This window comes from Lepisosteus oculatus, chromosome 12, assembly GCF_040954835.1.
Source record: "Lepisosteus oculatus isolate fLepOcu1 chromosome 12, fLepOcu1.hap2, whole genome shotgun sequence".
Lineage (NCBI taxonomy): Eukaryota > Metazoa > Chordata > Actinopteri > Semionotiformes > Lepisosteidae > Lepisosteus > Lepisosteus oculatus.
The window spans coordinates 6,687,966-6,711,417 of record NC_090707.1 but is presented as its reverse complement, the minus strand read 5'-3'; the positions used below and the strand labels follow the sequence as shown (position 1 = coordinate 6,711,417).

Here is a 23,452-nt window from a genome sequence, read left to right as displayed (position 1 = left end):
TTTAGGTTGCTGAGCCCCGAGTTTCGAAGCATTTCATGTGATGGTCCTGGACTTTCTATTGGATAAGACTGTTAGTGTGGATAGGGCTGGAGTCCAGTGTGCCACACTGGAGCTGTAAGGGAACAAGAGACACTGCAGCTCTTGTTCTCTGATCTGCTTGGTGCCTCGATCTCTTCCACCTGGATACAACTGGACAAACAAAAACAGAGCAGCTCAGTTGCTGTGCCTCTTGCTGCAGCAGTGTGACTTTCCGCTGCCTGATAATCAGAAAAAAAAAGTCAGTCTCCTGCGCAGAGGTATCAAAACCTGAAGGTTCAGCGTGTTCTTTTCAGCTTGTTCGTCATGTCCAAATAAACATGCACCAAAAATGTGATTCAACTCTTTGCTTTCATTATGCATTTTATTAATCAGGAATGCAATCACCATGGGTTACCAAGCTCCCATTTAAACATATTCAGCCTTCGCTGATGCAGTGTAGCACTGCCATCTTTCACACTGCCACAGGTGCAAGGCATAATCTGAAAACAGTGTTCTTGTAAGAACACACATTTTCAGGGGACAGGTGTCCTTTTGACTTATTGAACCCATTTGGTAGTTAGGAGCCAGTGAAGGATGTCCTCTTTGTTTGAAAGACGCCAGGAAACTGGCTTCAACAGCATTGTTGGATAGCTAGTCTCAGACTCCCTTGAATACTTGTGCAACAAAGTGCCTACTGTGCTCAGTTGTGCACAGTTGCCACTTGTGAACCCTGGTGTGAGTTTCAGGATCGATGCTGAAATCCGCTGGGTTGACTTTGTCGGTGTCTTTGAGGATTCTCGAATACTTGGATCAAGTTTCAGGACTAAACACATTTTGGTTCTGTTAGCTTGTCATTCCTTTAAACCCACAGCAGCAAAATGTTTTTTTGTATAGGGGTGACTGAAATGGTACACAATATTTTAAACGGGGTCTTTGTAGTGCGCAATGCGCTTTCTTGTCCACATTCTAGGCATTTAACTTGCTTTTGTCTGGAGGATATAAAGGATGTGTCAAAGTGAATGCCTACATGTCTCTCACAAGCAGCTCAAGCTCAGTGTTTCCCATCTTACATCTGTAGTTTGTTTCTCCTCAGCCTGCAGCACGTTGTCGATTTCTGCCTTAGTGAGCACCTGAGTGAAATATGCATTTAGTGCATCAGCCTTTTTCAGCTTTCATCATATAACATTTTCCCATTATCTCTGAGACACTACTTACTTCATCCATTACTTCTCTTTTGATGTTGTGCTACTGAGAAAAACTCATTATTTATTTTAGACTCTGTTTCAGTATCCCTTTCTATGTGTCTCACAGTCTTCTTTATTCCCCATGCTTGACACTTATTACATTTCTTTTCTTTAACTGGATGCTCTTCTGTTTCGAATGCTGGTATGTTTTCAGAATTGGTTTATTAGACCTTGGGGACTCTGCTTTTCTAGCCTTTGATTTCAGTCTTGGGAGAAGTGTGTTCTATGCTTCAGGTGAACTTTCTTCAGACTCTTTCCTTCCGTCCTGTGCCGATTCCAGACCTGACTTGTCCCACATTCTACTTCTCCTGAGCTCTGTCTTGTTCCTGCAGTCTGCCTTTTTTTAAAAACTGTACTGCTTTGTCTCGGACTCACCTGCACGGTTTCAAAGCGCGGCAAGTCATGACCACCATAATCCCAAATGGGGTAAAGGGGGGCGCTCTCTCACCTCGGGTCTCCTCTCTCTATCCTGATGAGTTGAGAAGACGGGGTCGATACACTCACCGCCTCTTGTGGGTGCTCTGACAGACTGAGCGTGGAGGCTGTCTTTAGCCATGTCTGTTTCAGCCTTGAACACCAACGTTCCTATTGGTTTTTTCCAGGCTGTGTGAGGAAAGCTGAAGTCACCCATGATGACGTGTTGCTTTGCACAAATATTTCCAAACTCATTCTAAAAAATGTAATCTTAACTAATGTCTGGATTTGGTGGTCTGTAGCACACTAGCATACCAACAGCTATGTCTTTTGAATGTTTTTATCAGAAGTCTGACCCATAAAGGTCTGGGGACGTGATTCACCCACTGTCTCCGTACCTGACTGCTGTTTTCACTGCACAGTGATTCGACTCACACTGTCTCTTTGGAAACCTGTGTGTCCGCTACTGTTGTGTTTGTCGCCATCGCTCTCTCAGAGCCACGTTTCAGCCATGAGGTTGCTTCTGTCTCTTGTATTCTGTTCCCTAAAACTCTTTACGCTCATGAGCTGAATGGGAACAATAGAAGCTGGGGAGAGAGACAGTCCAATATTGTGGAATATCGAGCGACAGTCAGCCCCCAACCCCCTTATTATGCTCACCCCGATAACTGGGTCACTGACCCACTTTCAGGTTCACCATCATCATGAAGGTGCTCTGCACCTGTCTGAAGAGGCTGAGTGTGGTGGGAACGGTGCAGCATCGGGGAGGGCTGGGGTGCTCCAGAGTGTCTGTATGTGTCTGAAGTGCTTGTAATGTGATAGCATGAGCAGAGAGCTGGGGAGCAGCTGAGCCTCATTCACCTCCCTCCCATCCCCCTGCGCTGTTGGCCGAGCAAGGCTGGGGGAGGGGGCTTCTGTCCCAGGACACAGCCAGGAGTCTGCAGAGGGGCCATCGGCAACAGGACAACCTTAGGAAGTTTAGCCATGTAAATTGGCAGGGATATGTTGTCCTTTTATTGCAGATTCCTAGAGTCTGCAGGGGAATCATGATATCTTCAAACAAACTCAGCTCAGTGTTTCCACAATCTTAGCTATTTCCCTAATATTCCCGGAGGGCTTTTACAGCAGAGGGTTACCTGTTGCCTCACCTCCTCTACTATCAAACTCATTGGCTGATGCTTGTATCCAAAGATGTTTCCATTGTCTACCCACTCAAACATCCAGCCATTTTACTGAAGCAGTCTTGCCCAAGTTTACAGCAGTTCCTCACCTGGGATTTAAGTTCACAACCCTCCACACATGAGAGGCCAGAGACGAGCCCTCCACCCACTGCTGTCTGTGACTGTGCTGCCTCTCCCCCTGTCCCACGCACATACCTGAGAGCTGTCTGTGTTTGTAGGATGAAGAACAAGCTGTGGTACTTCGAGTTCGGCACGACGGAGACCATCTCTGCCACCTGCAAGAAGCTGAACGAGAGCCTGGAGGTGGAGGTGAGGCCAGCTGGGTTCCCCTGCCTCTCTGCCTCTGTGTCTCTCTGAGTCGCCTGTTCGCCTGTCCCTGTGCCTTCTTCCACCAGTCACTGGCAGTAGCAGGCTACTCGGACACTATGTCTTTGACACAGGCTTTAAGACACAGCGCCTGGTACCCACACAGTGCCACTAGACATCCAGCCCTGTTTGTCAGACAGCCCTGGATCTGCAAAAACAAATGTTTTCTTTCTTGTTTGTTCTTCCTCTGTTTTACAGAGCTGAACTATCCCTGGTAGGCAGCATTTCTAAAGTAATTCACTCAATAGCATTCCAGCTGAATGAAGAAATAAACCAGCAACCTAACACAAGAAGTAAAATAAGTTAATCTAATTATTCTACTCTCTCATTCTACACTCAAATGTTATTTAACCTGCCAAAGCCCAGGAAAGGGCATCTGACACATTTCTGCAGATCTAAACAGCATCTGGGTGGGGACAGACCACACACTAGTGCAGTGGATCTCAGTCTGGTCCTGGGGACTTTGTGTTTGATCCAGTCCAGGTCTTTACCACAGACGACATGATTTCAGCTTTCCTCTCTTAAAAGGTTGAACGGTATCTGTGATGGCTTCCAGCCCTGTACCAAAGTGTGAATTTCAGAACGGCCCTCATTCCTGTCTGTGAGCTGCAATGTGATCAATTGGACATAAACAGAAGGAAAAGCACTCACTGTGAGAGCATTGACACATTATCATCCCCATCCCTGTCTGTTCATCATAAACTGGCCACCAGATAAGTGTTTTAGTATTAAATAAGGGAGCAAATTTGTTATCAGCAAGTTGAGGAGAGACTACATAAGCTGTTGAAAATACTGTGGTCAGGGTGGTGCTTATAAGAGAGTTAAGCTCAGATTTTTGAAATTTCCACATTGTCTTTTATTCTATTTTAACCTTCTCTTGACCCTCTCTTTTTCCTTTCTCCTCCCTCTTTTTTCCGGTCAATTTCCTTCCCTCGTTCTCTCCCCTGGCCTCTCTTTCTCCACTCTCTCGTTGCCCTCGTCCCCTGCTCTCTGTCCGCAGTGTGACGGCATTATCCTGGACCTCAGCAGCACGTCTCTGGAGGGCATCGCTGTCCTCAACATTCCCAGCATGCACGGCGGCTCCAACTTGTGGGGCGAAACCAAAAAGAGGCGGAACTACAACCGCATGAGCAAGAAGGTGCCAGAGAGGGCGCCAGTGAGCACTGTCACAGATGCCAAGGAGCTCAAATTCTGCGTGCAGGGTGAGTATGTGCATGCGTTCCTGTAGCTGATGTGTGAAGTGTAAATGGGGAGCCATCCTGGCTTGTGGAAAGGCCTACAGCTTCACAAAGTTTAAAAGAACTGCATCCGGAAAAAGAAGGCTTAAGAATGGATTTCCTTGAATCTCAATGTGGGAGAGTGGTTAGGGGCTCCAAACTGGGCTCCGCAGTGCTGTAGGTTCAAATCCCAGGTCACTTCACACTGTATCTGTGCGTGTCAGCAAGGTTGTTCGCTGAGACTACTACGGTAAATGGTCTCCAGGAAAATATGTTTGAAATTGATTGTCAGGCAAAATAAAGGAAAAAAGTAAAGGGTCTAAAAAAATGAGAAGCAAGTAAGTGAGAGATGATGCAGGGTATGTGGATCATGTTATCTGACCACATCAAGGCTAATGACTCATTAGGATTCTTCAAAACAGCCCGAGCCCCTAGCTGTGATGGGATCGATTAGCAGCTTGCAGGAGTGGCGATGGTGACGTCAACTCAGGCTCGATCCCGATGTCAGCCGGCAGTTCTGCTTTATTTGTGAGGGCTGGTCCGACAGCTCGGCAGTAAGAGTGGCTGGGAGTGGGAGCTTTACCTGAGTCGGTATCTCCCCAGCTGCTGCCTACTGACGGGACCCCCCGGGAGTAAATGCCCAAGGCACGTGCCACTAACATTCCCTTATAAACGGCTCCACTTTACCAGGAAGGCTATCAAGGTCAATCACAAATAGCTGGGCCATGTCTGAGCTGAAGCCTTCTGTGAATTCTGGATTGCAGAGAATGGTAGGATGGTGCTGGGGGGTAGGTTTACGGATGTGAGAGGGTAAATCTGGGGACAGTAGGGCTTGAACCAGTTCCCACAGGACAGGACAGCCAATGTCACCCCAGCACACACACACACTCTTTTCTGGCTGACAGATCCTCTCTCCCGGGCTCCTGCCTGAACAGAATAGAGCAGAGAGTGATAGGAGGGTTTTTAGGAGACGGCCCGTCCGAACCCCAAGTTCCCCTCACTCCTGCTCCTCCCCCTCACCGGAGACCGCCGCGCGGCCCTGTTTCCGTTAACTGCTCCTGTCTCCTCTCGCTCTTTCTCTCTCTCCTCCTTCTCCTGTTTCTGTCCCTTACCTTGACACCTTTCTCTGCACAGCCCCCACCTCCTCCCACCCCCATGTCCCTCTCTCCTTTCTCTTCAAACTGCAGGCGTAAACTCAGCTGAGTTTGTTTCCATGGAGACTCCAGGGTCCTACTGAACTAGGGAGGGAGGGAGAGAGAGAGAGACGGACCGCTGCCAGTTCTGACTCATATCGCTAATCTTTCCCTCCCCTCAGGCGTTGCTGCAGAACTGACCTGCAATAGGCCAGGGGGCCTAGATGCCCGTTTCTGTGCACGTGTTTCCAGTGTAATCCAGACATCAATCAGTCGGACAAGCATACAGTCGATGTTTTATAGAGACGTCTTGCCACAGTGGCAAAAAGAGTCGTGTTGCCACAGAACACTCCTTCAGTGCAGAGGGGTATGAATGACTGAAGAGCAGAGTGGCGAGCACCCCTAGGGGACTGTAATGAGAGTCAACCCCCTCCACACTCCACACGGCTGTACCTGTTCACCTCCCTGCACTACTCACTACACTGCTTGGTCAACTACACCACCCAGTCCACTCAGGGCTGTGGAATCTCTCTGGTTCCCATCCACTCAGGGCTGTGGAATCTCTCTGGTTCCCATCCACTCAGGGCTGTCCCTCCCTCTGGTACCCATCCACTCAGGGCTGTGGCCTCGGGTCTCTTGTCTCTAGTCTCTTCTCCCGGTTCTTCCCTGGTCCATTAAACTAGGTAAGAGCCAGGTCACTGTTCCTCTGCAGAGTAAGATTTTTGCAATGATGTCACTTGGAACGAGCAGGCTGACTCAGCGCTGATTCAGCACAGCCAACTGTTTCAGTAGTAGCAGATCCAAAAAACACAAGTGGCCACTTTACTGGTGATCAGCTAAGCTCGGATTGTCATCTTTCATCTTCAAGACCTCTGCTGTTGCCCCTCTTCCTCCATGGCATTCTTTGGGCGTGCTGCTTGCATGTTTGGCATTTATTTTCATATTTAAATTAGCAGCAAATCTGCCAAAACTCTCTACCAGAAATATTCAGAGATCATATTCCACTGTCAGGGTTAACAATGGCACCTAGATGCTGGATTCAAATTTTGATCATTATCATATGATAATGTGTAACATTATATGTAACAGGTTGTGGGTTCGAGTCCCTGCTACAGACAGTGCTGTTGGCTCTTGTTCAGTGGACTTTACCCCAGCTGCTCCAGTCCTCCCAGCTGTTTGAATGGGGACCAGCACCGCTGGGGAAGACTCTGTGATGGACTGGTGTCCAGGCCATGAGTGGAGTCATGTGCTTACAGATCACTTCACACCTAGAAGACAGGATGAGCTCTGGCCCAATGAGCTGTTGCCGGTGACTCTAATGCAATTACTTACCTACCTATAGTCTATGTATAAGGAGGTTCTTACTGTCTGAATATTCTGCGTTGGCATAACTAACACCGTGTCAAATATAGAGTAACAGTAACACATTCTGAACCCTGTGAAAAAGAAACAAAGCCTTCCAAATGGTGCCGTTATGTGCTTGTGCTTGTGTGTAGAACGTGATAAGTGAAAAACACACACACCACGTGGTTCTGTGCTCCATCCGGCCTGTGTGTGTGTGTGCGAGGGGATCTGAAGAGCTGAGGGAGCTCTGTGAGGCCCGCTCCAGTCTAACGCTGCCTCTCTCCCAGGGGAAGAGGCGTTTATTTCATTAGCTCTTCTCTGTAATCCCTTTCGGAAACCCAGATTGCTGGGAAGGGCATCTCTGATTTCACTGTTGGGTGGGGAGGGGGGGGAGAAAGAGAGAGACAGAGAGAAGGGTTAAGATCATGCAGTCCACACAGAAAACTGTGCAAACCTTAGGCAAAGCACAGTCATTTCTTCAAAAAACAGGATCCTGATCATTTATTAAAAACAAATGCCTTTATTTTCCTGGAATCCTTAAAAAAAACAAAACCTGGGGCTTGCTCTTTAAAGAGCATGGCTGTGAGCATGAGTTGTTTTTATCTGTCATGGTTACCATGATCGTGCACATCTCCTGCTGCAGTTATTAAGATCAAACACTTTGTTCCAGTTGCTATTGTTAGACAGACCAAACGCAGAGCTCTACGTCCTACATTTGCTCACTGATTGTAAGTGGGCTGAAATAGATAGCTGTGTAAAAAACATTTATAACGAAAACTACTTGTCTGGACCTTTTAAAAGCAGTGTTCTTTCAGTCACTTTCACGGTCGTTCATCAGAATGGGCTCTAGAGCACTATCAGATATCAGATGTCATGTAGAGGAAGTCATGGCAGGATTCTGTCAAGGTCTGATCTGTTCGAGCATCATTTGGCAGTGTAAGAATGTGCATTCTGTTACCTAATGCAGGTTTTCTACCCCAAAAAAACCCATAAGGAGCCAAAGTGCGAGTTTGGTTTTGCCAGGGAATCTACGTCAAAAATCAAAGCAGCCGAAAACGAAGATCTCTAGCTCTAGAGATCATTGCAGGATGTCGGCACTACAGCTCCTCCCAGCCCTCCCTGGCCTTCTCCTTCCTCTCCCGCATCTTCTAAGAAAGTAGCAGAGCAGCAGAGCTGCCCGCTTGGCCAGCGCCCAAACTATCTGCCTTTCTGTGAAAAGCCTTGGTAATAATTAAACTGCCCTCTGACAATAGATTTGCGTCACATAAAGACACTGTGGTTCTATTTCAGGCTGGGGGCCTTGTGAGCGTGGGGCTGTGGATTATGTGAGAGATCACATCTTTATTGTTTAATCCCTGCAGAAACCTAACTGGGACAAATGCAGTGGCAAAATGCGCCCCACAAAAGGAAGAGAGGTGCACAGTAAGACCGTATATGAAAAGCATACACCGCCGATATGCTTTCTCTGAAATGCAATCCTCTGCCCACAGAAAGCTTTATCAATTCAACCCTATCCACACCTCACAGTTCTCCCCTTGTTTTGATCAAATTGATTTAGACATCAATCCGCCCTGTTCCTGTGTCAACCTACAGTGTTGCCGCTGTAGGGACAGGCCTCATGTTAGTGAGTATCAGGGGTGACGCGGAGCCTGTCAGGCGTGACGGTGCGGACAGTGTTGTATAAGCACTCTCGAAGCAGGACTAGTGCCAGGGTGGTGGTGTGTCGGCCTCCTGTCTCTCTGGCACAGGACGAAAGTGAAGGAGACTGAGCTCAGAAAGGCGTCTACTTTTTCGCAGTGTTTTGGATTTTTAAAAACATGCAAGAAATGGAAAAAGAAGCTGTAATGTATGAAGGTTTTCTGGTACAATTCTTGCTACAATTACTCCTACAAAATTTACTGTGTTTTCACTGAGCTTTATTTCCCTAAACTATGACAACGCTATGATGAGCCGTAGTAATGAAGGTTTTGGGTTCTGCGACACTGAGCTTCCACATTTGCCCTAGCAGATTGTGATATTGCCATTCCTCCGGGCAGTGAGGAGCTGTGAGCGCAGGAAGATTGCTGCCTCCTATAGACAGGGCAGAATGACTCTGCACCATGAAGACTTACAAGGCTAATCTCTCATGAGGGGGCATGTTACAGGTTAATCTTTCATGACTGGGACAGGGTCTCTTCTCGTTGGTGCTCCAGAGATAGGAGAAGTAGGATGAGTCTCCAGTGAGCTCTCAAAATCCGCGAGCTGCTTGACAGCCCCCCCCCCCCTGAAGGGGGCACTCTACCCTTGGGCTTCCTCCCATCTTAGCCTTCCTTAACTCCTCCCGCTCAGCCCCTCCAGGCTCCTGTGCTTCCTCATTAATACCTCTGCACAACTGCTTTAGCACAACTAAAGCTCCATTCGGAATTGTGTCCGAGAGGAGGCTTAAAGTGAAAGTTACTGACTTAAAAGACACTTGCCTTTACATAGAAATAGGCACACCAGGTAAGCATCAGGTTGTACAGTCCACAGGTGTGCTACAGAGAAATCTCCTCACGCTCGCTAGTGCCCAGTGTACCCTGTGCTCTGTCGGCAGTGCCCAGCGGACAAGTGTGCCCACTCCACTTCCCAGTACAATCTCCTGCTACAGACCCTCGCCCTCCCTGACCAGGCAAATAAACCCTTACGAACAGGACCACCGCAGAGCAGGTCTCGGCCTCGTTTTCTGGTTTCAGCAGGTTTACTGCCTGAAGCACAGTGGGATAAAGCAGCCATTGCGAAGCTCTGTGATCAGTGCCAGAAAGTGTCCTGGTAGGATTATGTAAGAAACGGTTTAGAGTCTATTAATAGTCCTGCTTAAGTGAGACAAACTGCGCGGCACAGCGAACTGATTGAGAACCGGGGAGTGTTTCCAAAAGTGAGAGCTGTCTTAGTCATGGCAGCCATCAGAGTATCAGCAGCACTGGAAGAGAAAAGACAAACTACAGCTATTTATATGACAGCGCTGGGGGAGAAAGGGGGGTCTCTCAAAGAAGTGAGGCTGAGACGCAGTCTTGAGTCTTGAGACGAGCGCTCTAGGGTTTAGTGTAGATGTGCTCATCTGCAGTGATGTGTCCGTTTCATCAATCATGTTATTTTTATCCACCTTTTGCTAATACCTGTGTATTTCTTGTGCATCAGCTCGTTCCTTTGTTCCCCTTCACGGGTTTTAAAACACTTGGGCTTGGTGGCCCATCGCTGCTGATCTCAGCCTCTGGATCTCAGCCTCTGATGCGCGTGAAGCCAGCCCAAGACCACTCCCAGGAGCTTTTCACTGGCTCCCCTGTGGCTTCAGCTTGGCTTGATTCTAAAGAAGTCACCTTGAGGTGCCTGTCAGCCTGTCTGCTTGTACACTGTAGGATAGGGGTGCGGATTAGTGCTGCACACATTGCCGTCAGGAACTGTGGGAGCACCTCACTGATCTGCAGACAGCCCTCATTACCCGCCTGCATACATCATCCTAGTGGGGCTTCGTTCCAGTCACAAATGCCAACAGGGAAGTTTTCAGCCCAAGACCCGAAGAAATGAAAACGGACTCGGATGAGCGCGTGCACAGCTTCACAGTCAGCTCTATGTGGGATGATTGTGTGTATATGTTTACTAGCAGGGTATATACCCAGTGTGCACTGGCCCTAAAGCAACCACGTTGAGCTCCGCGATTCCAGAATGTTTTCCAATCTGCCTTTCGGATTGAACAGCGCTGACAGAATGTGTGAAGAGGCACTAGTCCTAATGGGCTGTTTACAGCGAGACACCCATTTTGACTTCTGATGGACTGGGATGTGGTGTGTGCCAGAAGCCTGACACCCACAAACAGACAGCCCGACTCCCTGTTATAGTCTCCCCTTTCTTTCAGGAACAGATCGCAAGCAGTATTGTCAAAAAATGAGACAAAACGTCTAAAATTGAACCGGTCTTGCCCCATGCACTTTGCTAGTGGAATGTTGAAATGCCATTTTATCAGGAATTCAATGTGATAATTAGCTATGTTTTATGATTAATTATCACAGGAAAAAACACTTTTAATCAACAAGGCAAGCTGAGCTGTGGAGGCGTGCAGCTGCTGTAGCACAGTGTGGATTACTGCAGAACTTGCTAGCTAGCTTGCAGGCAGGGCTGGCTGATTGAACATGCATATTTTAATGTGCTCTATTAGACAGAATATGGGTCATACATTCAAATAAATAGCTTTGTTGTGCAAAAAGTGACAGCACATTTTAATAGCTGGGAAGTGATGGATTTTAATCTCCTGCAACTTGAAAACACTTCAAAAATATACCTATTTATGGAGATGGTAATGTTGCTGACTATGCAGTCAGCTTTAGTTTTCGCTGCCATGAACTGATTGTGTCTGTGAATGTGTAAGTAAGAGATTGTACTGGAATGCATTTGGAGGGATAATGGTGTTATGTATCTAATGAGCTCTCCAAACCTTCTCTGTCAGGGTATAGTTAGAGACGTAGCACTGAAACAGCTCTTATGAAGGGAGTTAATGATTTGATGATGGCGTCTGACTCTGGGCCAATTAATTTTCTTCTACTTCTGGATATAAGTGCAGCTTTTGATATTGTCAGTATCAACTTACTATTCGATCACTTGGAAAAATACCTAGGGATATCTATTTTGGTTGGTTTGGCTCCTATATGGCTGCCAGGAGTTGATTTTGAGTTTCTTGGCTGTTTTCAATCAGATATTGTCCCACTTTCTCAGGGGGTTCCACAGGGATCTATACTGGGACCTTCACTATTTAATATGTAGATGTTGCCTCTTGGTCAGATTTTTCACCATCAAGGACTTGGGTGTCACTACTGTGATGATGACATCTAAAGATGTATTTGCTTCTACAGTTTCTGCACTTCACAGGTGTCTGGCTGATATCCAGATATGGAAGCAACAGAACTTTCTAAAGATAAACTGTGACTGAGGTTAGGCTCACAGGCTTCCAGTGTCAGCAGCACTGATGACTTCAGTGCTGCTGTTGATGGAGGTGAAGTCAAAACCTTGATTGGAAGTTTTAAACCTCTTTAGACCATGTGTCGTCTTTTGAGGTTTGTGTTGAGAACATCACATGGATAGCTTTCTCCTACCTCTGTAGCACGGCTCAGATAAGACCCTGGCACTGTCTGGCTATTGCTGAAAAACTGCTACATGTCTTTATTTCATGAACATTAGACACTTTAACATCTTCCTTCCTGTGGTATCACCTGTACATTTCTAAATAGGTTCTTCAGTATGTCCAGAGTTCTGTGGCCCTCATGCTGACTGATATTAATCTGCACCAGCACCAAACTCCCATCCTCTGTAAATTGTACAGGCTGCCTGTGAGTGGACTTTACAGTTGTCCTGCTCACATAGGAGACATAGTAACTGTCTAGCATCTGACTATTTTAAGGGCTTATTACATGAGTATAGCCCAGTGCTTAATCTGAGATGTGCTGACTCGGGTTCTTAGTCTGCTGTAGACCAGACTGCACACACTGGGAGACAGAGCCTTGCTGTGTGCAGGACCGTGTCTGTGGAGCTCACTGCCCAAATCCAATAGACACTCTGCGACTGTGAACACTTTCGAAACTCACTGAAAGACCTCTCTTTTTCAATAAAGCCTTTAATGTGGAACTTAGTCTTTCTTATGACTTCACTAAGTCTATTTTCCTATTGTACAGTCCTTTGGGTTTCTTGAAAAGCGCTCACCGACGATATTGTATCATCGTTATTACTGGCCAAAGCCTGTTTGGGTAGACAGTTTTCCAGTGCCCTGTGTGCCTCTTTCTCCCTCTTTCTCTTTCTTCTTACCTGTTACCTTAGCAGCTATCCCTTAGCTTCAAACCTTTCTCTGCTGACATCCCTGCCCCTCCTCTCTCTCTGTCTAAGTGCTCCAACCCCTCCTCTCCTCTCTCTCCCTCCAGCAGTTGCTGTCCCTCCTCTCCTCCTCTCCTGCTCCTCTCCCCTGCCCTCCCGTCTCAGTGTTTCCATGCCGTCTCTCACGGGTCCTCCCTGCTCTTCCCAGCACCCCTCTGTACCTCTCTCACACTTCTCTGTATCGCTCTGTCGCCGTTTCTCCCCTTCGTTCTGCGCTCACACTGTTCCTGCACTTCTCCTTGCAAAAGTGAAAACCGCTCCCGTCGGTAGAGACGTCACCGAAATGTGATTTGGGTTTTCCTTTGCAGACCTGAGTGACCAGCTGCTGGAGGTGGTGGGTCTGGAGGGCGCAATCGAGATGGGCCAGATCTACACGGGGCTGAAGAGCGCGGGCCGGCGGCTAGCCCAGTGCGCCAGCGTCACGATAAGGTCAGCAGCGCGGTCGCCACCCCAGCCGACACCCCTCACGCTGGCCGGGGAGCAGCTCTTCTGGAAGTGCACTGGGACACAAGTTAGCACTCTGTGTTCAGGGAAAGACCTCACTCAGTGCAACTCCAGTCAGCTGGAAGACATTTTAAAAAACATTTCTTTCTATATCCTATTCACTACACACAATCAGAGGTGTATGTGTGCACCCCCTGGCCAACGTATGACGAACCCCAGTCAAATACTGTGACGGGCCTCTGTGAACAGGCTGTGGCCTGTGTTCCCATGGGTTTTATAATTAAGCCCAATACTCCGTGGGGAAATATTTGCAACCCTAGGATGGCCTTTAGATGACATTGTGAAAAGGCCGTTTTGTGTGTGATGAAGCTGCTAGCTTCCCTGGTCCCACCAGTGTTCAGCAGGGGAGAGATGTTCTCTGGAAGTCAGTGGGAGACTGTGTTGACCACAGTGGCGTCCAGTGAGTGGACACAAGTCTCTTCATTTCCTCTAAACGTCAGGGTGTGTTTGGGGAGAAGCCTCAGAGCTGGACCCCGCCCACTGTTCCGCCGCAGATGTTGGTGCTGTAATCTGGGTCATGTTTTTCACTGGGGTTTTGTGCTCGACCTGTTCGTTACACAAAAGTCTGACTTCCTCTGTGCTGTTTGGCCTCGTTAGATGCACTGGTTGGATGCTGTACTCCAAAAAGTCTGTGTGTGTGTGTGTGCGTGGTTTGATTTTAAAGTTATAATATCTTGAATTTTTGTTGCTAAATTAAATTGCAAAATTTCAAAAAGTTCCCTGTTTGAAGAAACCAGTTTTTCTTTCTGTGATTTGAAGTTGTTATTTTTATAAAACCGGATAGAACAAACCATTTCAAACCCTGTTCCCTATCAGCCGTGCCCCCCCCAGCGAGGAACTAAACTAATATCAGATGGCTACAACAGAAGAACATTAAGGGGCTGATTAATTGCCCCCACCTTGCTGTTCCTGGGCATCATGGGTCTGAGCCATAGAGAGATGCAGATAAATCAGATCCCAACACTTCAGGAGCAAGTGGTGCCAGGAGAGGGAGTGCAGACATTCCCAGCACAGCACCAGCTTTATTTTAGCTGCAGTGAGACCAGCCAGACATCATTTCATATCCTCCGAGAGCTGAGGAGCTGAGGAGTGTAACTTGTTTTGTTCTGGGGTTCTGGGAAACATGTGCCATCTGCACTGGCCTTACAGACACAGGTACCCAGACGACAGAGTGCTGGATTTGTCATCTTAAACGTTTTGGCAGATTAATAATATGCGAACTCAAACAGAGACAGGAAAACATACATGTTCAGTAATAAAAAGGACTAAGGAATACCCACCTAACAAACACAGGCCCGCATACGGGACATGCAGGATGTATGTACTGCAGGACAGTGCTCAGAACAGAAGGTATCAGTGTTACAAGTGATACAGCTGCCACTGTCTTTATTAACTGTATACAAAACACTGGGGGGAAAATTGCTGCACCTGTGCATTTTTTGCAATTTTATGTAGCCAATGTGAAATACTTAAAAAAAAGCATACAGTAAATTTTCATCTTGAAATGGGGAAAAGAGACCAGCAATAATTAAGTTGACAGCAACGTCTCGGTTTTGATATATGGGTCTTCATAATAATCTGTATTTCAAATGGTGTCTTTCGTGAGCTATGAGTTCAGTAAAAGAGTGGCATGGTTCTGAGCTCCTGGACCTTCTGTTCCCTGACAGGACGTCCCGACTGATGCCCATGCAGATCGACGGAGAGCCCTGGATGCAGCCCCCCTGCACGGTGAGCGATGACTGAGCCCCCCCTTCTCTCTACACATGATACGTGTTCATGTAACACCTAGAAAACTCTCTCCTGTTCTGCCCCCAAGCTCTGGAACTCTCTCCCAAAGGATACCAGAGAGTCACCTTCTCTAAACTCCTTCAGATCCAGACTCCAAACCCTCTTCTTCAGAAGAGCCTTTACTTAACTGGTTCCATTCTTCACCCCTCTGCTCTTCTTAGTACCACCATCCATGTCTCCTCTGTGTATTGGAATTGTGTTTTATCTTGTGTATTCTTCTTATTTATTGTTGTTGTCGTCCTGTAAAGCGCTTTGAGAAGCCACCTTTAAAGGCGCTATATAAAATAGAGTTTATTATTATTATAAAACAGTTCTATCGGTCTGTGGCAGAAAGAAAATGATTATTTCCGCCTTTGAAAGAAATCTCTGTCTTGTGCAAGTGCCTCATTTCAGCACTGTGGAGCCACAGAGCTGTGAGCAGTGGAGCAGCGTCCACGAACAGAGGGACCGAAACAGATTTGATCGCTCCATTAGATACAGCCCTGGCTGCTGCATCCCAGCCAGGAGCCATTTCTAAGTCCCTGCTTTCCTCCTCAGATCAAGATCACGCACAAGAACCAGGTGCCGATGTTGCTGGGACCACCCCAGAAAACCCCCTTCTTCTTCTTCAAGAGGAGGAACAGGAGCCGGGACTAGTGGGGAGAAGAGGACATCGCTCGGCCGCCCCCCCCCCCAAGTCACTGGGGAGGTCAAGGTGGAGGCTGGAGGAGGGGAGGGGGTGGTTGGGGAAAGAAGGAAATTGCTGCAGCAGAGGCGGAACCATTTTGGGGGACAGACGAGCACCCCCCCCCCCATCCCAACCTCCAGAGTATCAAAGCTGCCCCATTGCCAGACACACGATGGAGACTGCTCTCACCAGCCACCCCTGATCCCCACACACATGAAGGAGACGACACCGGTGGATTCCCGGTGGATTCCCGGTGTCCCAGGCCCTCAGGCCCCCCCGGTCTGCTACACCTCTGATGAAACCCGCCCCCTCACCTCCCAGCCAAACCCCATCAGCTGGGTGACGCCACGTGCGTGCTCTCTCCCCGTCCTCTGTGCCAAACGGAAACCCGCGAAGGCACCTCGAGCGTGCGTCCTCCAGTCCGGCTGGGGTAAATGTGTCCGGATTGGACTCGCAACTGATTTTGCCCAGGTCTGATCCGCTGTCGGAGTGGAACCCGGAGATCCCACTGGGCACAGCATCAGGGTGGGGGGGAGTTGGAGCGCCAGAGGTGTTGGGGCAGAGCATCAGGAGGAGAGACAGGGGAGAGAAAGAGCGAGTGAGGGAGAGATCTGCCCTCGCCGATGCCATTGTGGCGCAGGGAGGGGTGTGAGTGGAGGGCTGGTCTGACCAGTCTAACGAGACAGGGTAACAAGCTTGCCTTTTTGAAGAAACAATAAATAATGAATCAGTAGATGCTTTGTATTTATTCCCGTCCCTCTCCAGAGCCCTTGTAAACTCCAGAACCAAAACACAGCAGGAAGAAAAACAAACATCAATTATTTAATGTGGGGGGGTGGGAGGAGAGGGGGGGACAGACAGCCGCATGCAAGTAGGTTTCATTAAAATATTTGTTTATATAATCAGTTGCCTGTCTGATGTTAACCCATTGTGGGTCACGCTGAGAATAGTCTAAAGTAACACCTGTTACTTACTCCTGCTCTCAGATTCCCCTCTCCTGAGGTCTAGCAAACATCTGGAAGGTTAGTGGCTCACATGCTCTGGGTAGAGCACTGTTAATCCCAGTGTACTGACATCTCAAAGTGTCAGAGAATTACCATTTTCCATCATTTGATTTCCTAGTCCAGCTTTTAAAACAGTTATCCAAAGCCCTAGCTACACTCACAGTCCATCAGTGGACTGGAAAATCTCATTCCCACTTTAAAGTTCTTTTGCTGGAGGAAGACTGAGTGCATATGAAACCGGACAGGCACTGGCCTGTAGTTCTGTCTCCCAAGGATTAACCTGCTTTTTTCTCATGTTCTACTTACACAGAGGATGTTAGCAGGTCTTCCACCCCCACCCCCTCCCCCCAGGTGAAGAGAAACTTAAAACAGCCACAGGATTTAATGAAAGTCTTTCCCTTGAGCTGAACCTCTCTGCAGCGGAGCACAGTGGGAGAACATCCCGCTGCAGATCATTGCCCGAGCTAGACGAAGAGGAGATCGGGGCAGGAAACAGCGAGCCTTGGTGGGCTTGTCAGGATCAGCTGAGGAGACAGGGAGCTGAAGGTGGTGTTATTGTACAACATATCTGACTAAACCTCCGGGCTTGGTCATGCGTAACAACTTGGCTCTTTCGGAAACAGGAATCTGTCCTAAGAAATGACCTCAAAATAGGCAGGACCTCAGTCCAACGTCTTTCAGAAGAAGGCCCCTACTGTGGGCGATTACTACAACAGGATCTCAGCTTGGACTGTGTGATCCAGAGCTCGTCTGGTCCCGCTTCTTGTTCAGCTGAGCAGAACGATGACGAATGAAGCGTGCATGTTTTATGCAATTGTTGATGCAGCCGGGACATTCTTCTACTTTCACTACCACACAGAAGACCTACCACACTTTGGAATCAACGGGTATTCACTAACTGTACTGAAGGCACTATCAAGCCTTTCAGAGAAGCCGTGCAACCTCAGATACCATGTGGCTCCAGTGTAGCTCGATCACGCTGGATAAGACAATGTCGCAAGGAGTATTTGTCACTGTGGCGAATGCAGTCACCAGGGGCAGGCACAGGCAGCTGGAAGGTCACACAGGAGTCTAAAAAATTACCCACTGTGCAGCTTTTGACCTGCCGAGAGCCACCAGTGAGGAGATATGATATCAGTTTGAAATAATGATCAGTGTTAAAAAAAAGTGCTCAAGATGATCTATGTATGCTGTACAAATGTATACGCCTTGTGTTTGTGAGTACATGTAGCATTAGGTACAATTAGAAGGTACCATGGTCTGAGGAAGCATGGATAGTTCTAGCCTTAGAAAGGAGGGAGCAGAGCTTGCTGAGGTTCTGCAAACCCCTCCTGTTTCCACTGCCAGCCCCTGCCCTCTCTTCCTCTCTCTGCCCTGGCACTCACCCCCTCCCCTGGGAACCGGTCAGCTCGCTGGGCACCTCAGCTCGACGTCGTGCTGCCCCTCAGCGCCGCCCCCAGCCCCGCGCCCCCGGGAACTCGCTCCTGATTCCTTTGAACCGCACTGAACGGAGATGACACACAACCTGGGCCGGAGCCGTGGCTCAAGGAGTAGAGTGCATGTTTACAAAGCCTTGAATTTACTGCTAATTAACAAGATAACGATAATCAGCATCGTCTAGTCATACCACAGCATGCCTGCCCTGCACGGGCCGTGATGAATCTGCAGACCACCCTAGTCACTGCATCCCAAGTGCGGCATGAATACCACTCCTGTTTTAAACGAGTAGATCCCCCCCGGATGGGTATACAATTATGCAACTTATAACTCCTGCATTGTGATTTATTTATTGATGGATTTATTTATTGCTCTTTCACCCTTTTTATGTTAGATTGTAGCTTGGCATTTGAGGACCTGCAATTTGACTCCCAGCAGCATGCGGATCAGTGCACGTTCAGCCCACTGTAGACAGCAGCACTGGAAACAGAGCCCGGTTCTGTGCAGGACTCTTGTGAGACGGGGGGGCTGACGCAGCACAGGGAAAGGGCTCCACGCCCCTTTGAGCCCCCTCACCATGTGGGACCGCTCAGCCATCGTGTGCCTGTGCGTTCCCCCGGCTCCTGCCAGCGTCCCTGCTCGCGCTGTGGTCGTCACCGTCGTTGTTGTGAATTATCAATAGCCTTAAGACTCCAGCCCTGCCTGGAGACAACAGAACACGTGCAATACAATCCACTGAATGTTCAACCAAAAAACAACACGAGAGCAGGTGCACAAGCCAGCCCTCGGAGTCACGTCGGGCCGCACTGTCAGGGCTGTGGCACTGCCCAGAGGTCCTGCCCCTTTTCTTTCGCAATAAGGCCCAGCTGCCCCGCCCCAGCCACCCCCACCCCGCTGCCTGAGCAGTTCCGGTATCTGCTCTGGTGTCGGAGCTGGGGAGGCAGGGTCCTGGTGTTCATGTGGAGTCCTGTCTGCGTCACACAGTTCCTCCTGTGCAAACCCTGACACCTGCACCGCGCATCCACAGGGCAGAGGCGGCTACAGGACGTTGACCGCAGTCCTGCCACTCCGTAGCCTTCAATGACTTGTCATGAGTCCCCTGTCCGCTGCAGGCGTTCTGTAGCCCATCGCCGTTTTCCCGGTTCAGCCCGATGAGGACGTTCTTGACCTCTGCACTAAGAGCTCCTGCAGTGGTGCTAAACTGTGCTGCTTCTGGATTGCCCATGCTCTGACAGAGAGGGGGTGGGAGTGTGGAACAAGCTACTCAGTCATGCTGTTAAACCTGATACCCTGGCTTCCTTTAAGAAACAGCTGGAGGGGATCCTCAGATCAATTATTCACTAACTACCAAACAGGCTAGGTGGGCTAGATGGCCTGCTTTCAATTGTACCCACTCTGGTTTCTAGATAGCGACACTAAGGGACCCTTAGAGAGCAAAAACAAACTAGCTGGTCCCAAACACTGACTTTTGCTTTGTTCAGTGCTTGAAATCCAGCCCTTGATACTTTCTTCTAGTTTTGAGCATTTTAAGCCAGGAACACTTCCTGCTCAATTATGCATACTACCGTGCATGACCTCCCTTTGCTGTTTATCACAGGTCTGGCGAACCCCAAAGGCATTCGCTCTCAATTTGCGTTGTTTGTACACTGCTACGATGGGTAACTTGCTCCTAACAGCTCCTGTAAGTGCTCCAGACGTGCAGAAGCAGTGCGGTTTACTATCCCACAGTGGTGCAGAAGAATTTCAAGCAAGGGGCGAATGAGACTTTGAAGCAAATTCAGTGATAGGAGGAGTAGCTGGGTCCATATCATTCCTGAATGTAGAATGTAATATTGTACATGTGTGTTAAAACAGCCTCCACCGTTCAGGTAGTGTGGTTTATAGCTGTTTGCCTGTGTTGCAGTCAGGGACAGGGACAGAGGGCAGTTTTCCTCATTGAGTTTTAACAATGCATAGGATCTGCTTAACTCTGTACACCTCTCCTTATGTTAGCTGTTGGCATCCACTTCGTTTTAGAACAAAATAAAAAGACGGATGAACATCACCTCAGGCTCATGTGCTTCTTGTCCTGGTTTGTGTGTTAGTGCCCTGTGGGTTTGTCCACTGGCTTTATTTCTGAAGGTATTGGTGCATACGAGTGTTCCTTCCCTTTCGCTCTGATGACCAGTTAGTAACTCTAAAAACAGTTCACTTGTAAGCCTGAACCACACAGGCAACTGGTGGATCTATTCCTGCAATTGTATGAATCTCTTTCTCATTCCAAACCATTGACTCCAGTGTTGTGGGCTTTCACGAAAAAGATTAACACCCGTGGTAATAAGCCAGGTTTTCTGCCGAGCTTGTTTCAATCTGCGATCAATACAGGTCAATGGTGGGGAGGAGCACAAGCGCTGGCTTGTTCTTTGTAGCTCCACAGACAGAGAATGTGTCTGTGTAATACACACACACACACTCGGAAAGAAAAGAAACATTACCCTCATCACACCGGTCTTTAGACGCCCCAGACAGCGGCGAATAAAGCTGACATCCACTTGGCCCCCCTCCTGCAAGAAAAGCTCCAACACACCCACACACGTGCCCTGCCCTGCCCCCCACCCTGTCTTCTCACACAAAGGAACTGACTCACGGTGTCGCAGAAGAGCGACGGAACTCTGTTTGTCCCAGTGTCTGGAATATCTTCCCCTGCTGTAGGTTCCAGGAGAATCCAAGGGATTTATCCTGCGCTCATAATGACTTATTCATGGATTAATTCATATTTAAAAAGGCAGATGTTGAAAGTCTCCCACTCAGTCTGCCTTCCACCTCACTGCGTATAAAAGCCTTTATTATTTTCATTTACTTTTCAAAGTAAATTAACGCTTACTTTGTAAATTCGTGAATTAATTTTACAAACTATATATTTGTGTGGCAATATATATTGCTTTGCCAGAACAGTCTACAGTTTTCATTAGCTGCTCCTGGGGCACATGCATAAAATAATTCACACTTTAAAGGGTGTGCAAATAGATGTGCTGACTTCTTGACGTGTGTTGCTTCTTGGGAAAACAAAAGCACGTTGTGCACTGAAAAGGCCCTGCTTCTCCCCCCACTCATGTGCAGCCCCACTTGGGTGACACACAGCAGCCCCACTGCTCTGTGGGTCAGCAGGAATTGTGAGAGATGATCTGACCAGCTGAATCAAGGGGAAACATTATGGAGGCCATACAAGCCCAGAGTGGAATTTAGCCAGGACACTGAGGTTAGGACCCCTAGCCTTGCAAACAGTAAGAGTACGAGCCCTAAGATTTTCAATAACCGTGTAGTCAGGACTTTGGTTTAACTTCTCATCTAAAATGGGAAACCTCCTACGGCACAGTGCCTCCAGTAGTGATTCTGGGGTTTTGGTTTGGAAATTGTGTACCAGAGGGCCGCCTACTGCTCCACTAACACAAACTACAGCAGCAACCTGGTTTTCCCTAGAGCTCTCCCACCTCAGTACTGCCCGGGCCCAGTCTAGTCAAGCTCCTGAGATCTGAAGGTGGTAAGGCCTGCTGTGGGACAGGCAACATCTCAGATGTCTGCAGAACATCTGCAAGACTTCAAGGAAAGGCAGTTTTCTCCTGCTCTTAGTCCAGCAGAACATCTGTGGGATCAGCTTGCCACTGTCATCACCTACAGCACACAGCAGCCCATTAACACCCACCAGCTGTTTGCCTCTGCTCAGGAGGAGTGACCAGTTGCCCCCACCTGCTGTCTGCCCAGGACCAGGGTTGTGTTAGTGCTCAGGGGGAAGTTAGCTTATACTAACTTTCATTTCCAAATGAGCTTTTTTTCGTTCTTATTTGATCAGCATTTTTGTTCATATCTCCTTAAAATACGTGATCATGTCCATAAGACTTGAGTATTGCATTTTTCTTTGTGCCTAGGGTCATTGTATTCTGTACGGAACATATATGCAAGTGTGTGTAAATGTACATTTTTTCTGTCTCTAGAAAACTACAGAACTAGTAAAAGGACTTAAAAACAGTGCAGTGTGGTCTGTAATGAGCAAGTAGTCAGGAGCTCTGTTTAAAGTCCTATCCTGAGGATGACACCTCTTACAGAAGGGGACTCCCAGTCCTCATACTGGGGAATCTGAAATATTGGTCCAGGGGGGAGATCGCCCCCTACTGGTCCAGAAACACCATTTACAACAGCAACCTGTTTTTTTCTTAGAGGTCTCCCATCCCCTGCACTGACCAGGTCCAGCCTTGCTTGGCCAAGGGCAGGGTCTAAGGTGATGTGTAATAACGAAGGTGTAAAAGTAAAAAAAACACTATATTTAAAACCGCCTTTCTGTTGGCCGGCCATTCCGCCCATCTGAAACGCTTGCTAATTTTCCCATCTTTCTTCTGTCTTTCTGCCGCAGGGGCACACTGGCTGTGCAAATGTCTGCCAGGGCTGCAGGCAGCGCAGCCAGATTGACAGCCACTCCTTGGAGAAGGCAGGAGTTGGAAGAGAAGGGCTCGGTGGCGGAGGCCTCAGCCGCTGTGTTGATATAATGAGGCAGGAATGATCCTTCAAGGCGCTATTAATAGCCAGCAAGCCAGATCGCGCCTGTCATTAGGAATGCACCTATTGCCTTGCGCACTGCAGGCACTTTCTGAGACAGGTCTGGCAACATTCAGACAGGGGCAATAGGCATTCTGGCTGCAGGAAAATAAGCAATTACGCAGAAATTAGGGGAGAGCTGAGCGTGACCAGGTGAGACACACGGGGTGGGAACGAGGGGACGTGAGGGCAGCGAGAGTGGGAGGGTCGGTGAAGAGAGACAGTCTTCCACGAATCTGAACAAGCCAAAGGAACAGCACAGGCTACACGTTCCCTGAGCTGTGCCAATAACCCCAGGCACTTCCCAACATGCTGGGACTTATTTAAGCAATGTTGCATGTTATCATTCAAAAGCCTTTTGCTGGTGGCCGGGATATTTTTAGAAAACTTACCTAGCAGGGAATATTCAAACGGCTTTGCACAGCCTGCGAAAGCTGCCTCCCACTTTTTCTAAATGTCACACTGACCCAGTCCCCACATCCCACAAGGCACTGCACCGCAGACCTGTGACTGTCGCCGCGGCGCAGGGCAAGCTCAAGGACACTCTCGCTCTCTGGCACAGACACACACACGGTGCTGGAGTCTAAGGGCCCCTGGGTTACGAGCTCATCGGCGTCGCATTTCTGGGGCTGAAAGGAAAAGCAGCACATCTAACCCCACCCCCACCAGCCTAAGTCAGGACGGATGGCCAA

The 23,452-nt window shown here is 48.4% G+C and overlaps 1 protein-coding gene across 7 annotated transcripts in view; it reads left to right on the top strand.

Annotated features, from left to right (window-relative positions):
- Positions 1 to 20,235, top strand: part of LOC102696659 (diacylglycerol kinase beta) — an 80,192-nt gene extending 59,957 nt beyond the window's left edge. For 6 of the 7 annotated variants that reach the window (XM_069196298.1, XM_069196299.1, XM_069196294.1 and 3 more), the window contains 5 exons: positions 3,076 to 3,166; positions 4,224 to 4,425; positions 13,100 to 13,220; positions 14,963 to 15,023; positions 15,621 to 20,235. In XM_069196298.1, coding sequence (XP_069052399.1) covers positions 3,076 to 3,166; positions 4,224 to 4,425; positions 13,100 to 13,220; positions 14,963 to 15,023; positions 15,621 to 15,719 — 574 coding nt within the window. In that variant the 3' untranslated portion in view covers positions 15,720 to 20,235. The other variant, XM_069196300.1, reaches the window with a different exon arrangement.
- The last annotated feature ends 3,217 nt before the right edge of the window (positions 20,236 to 23,452 follow it).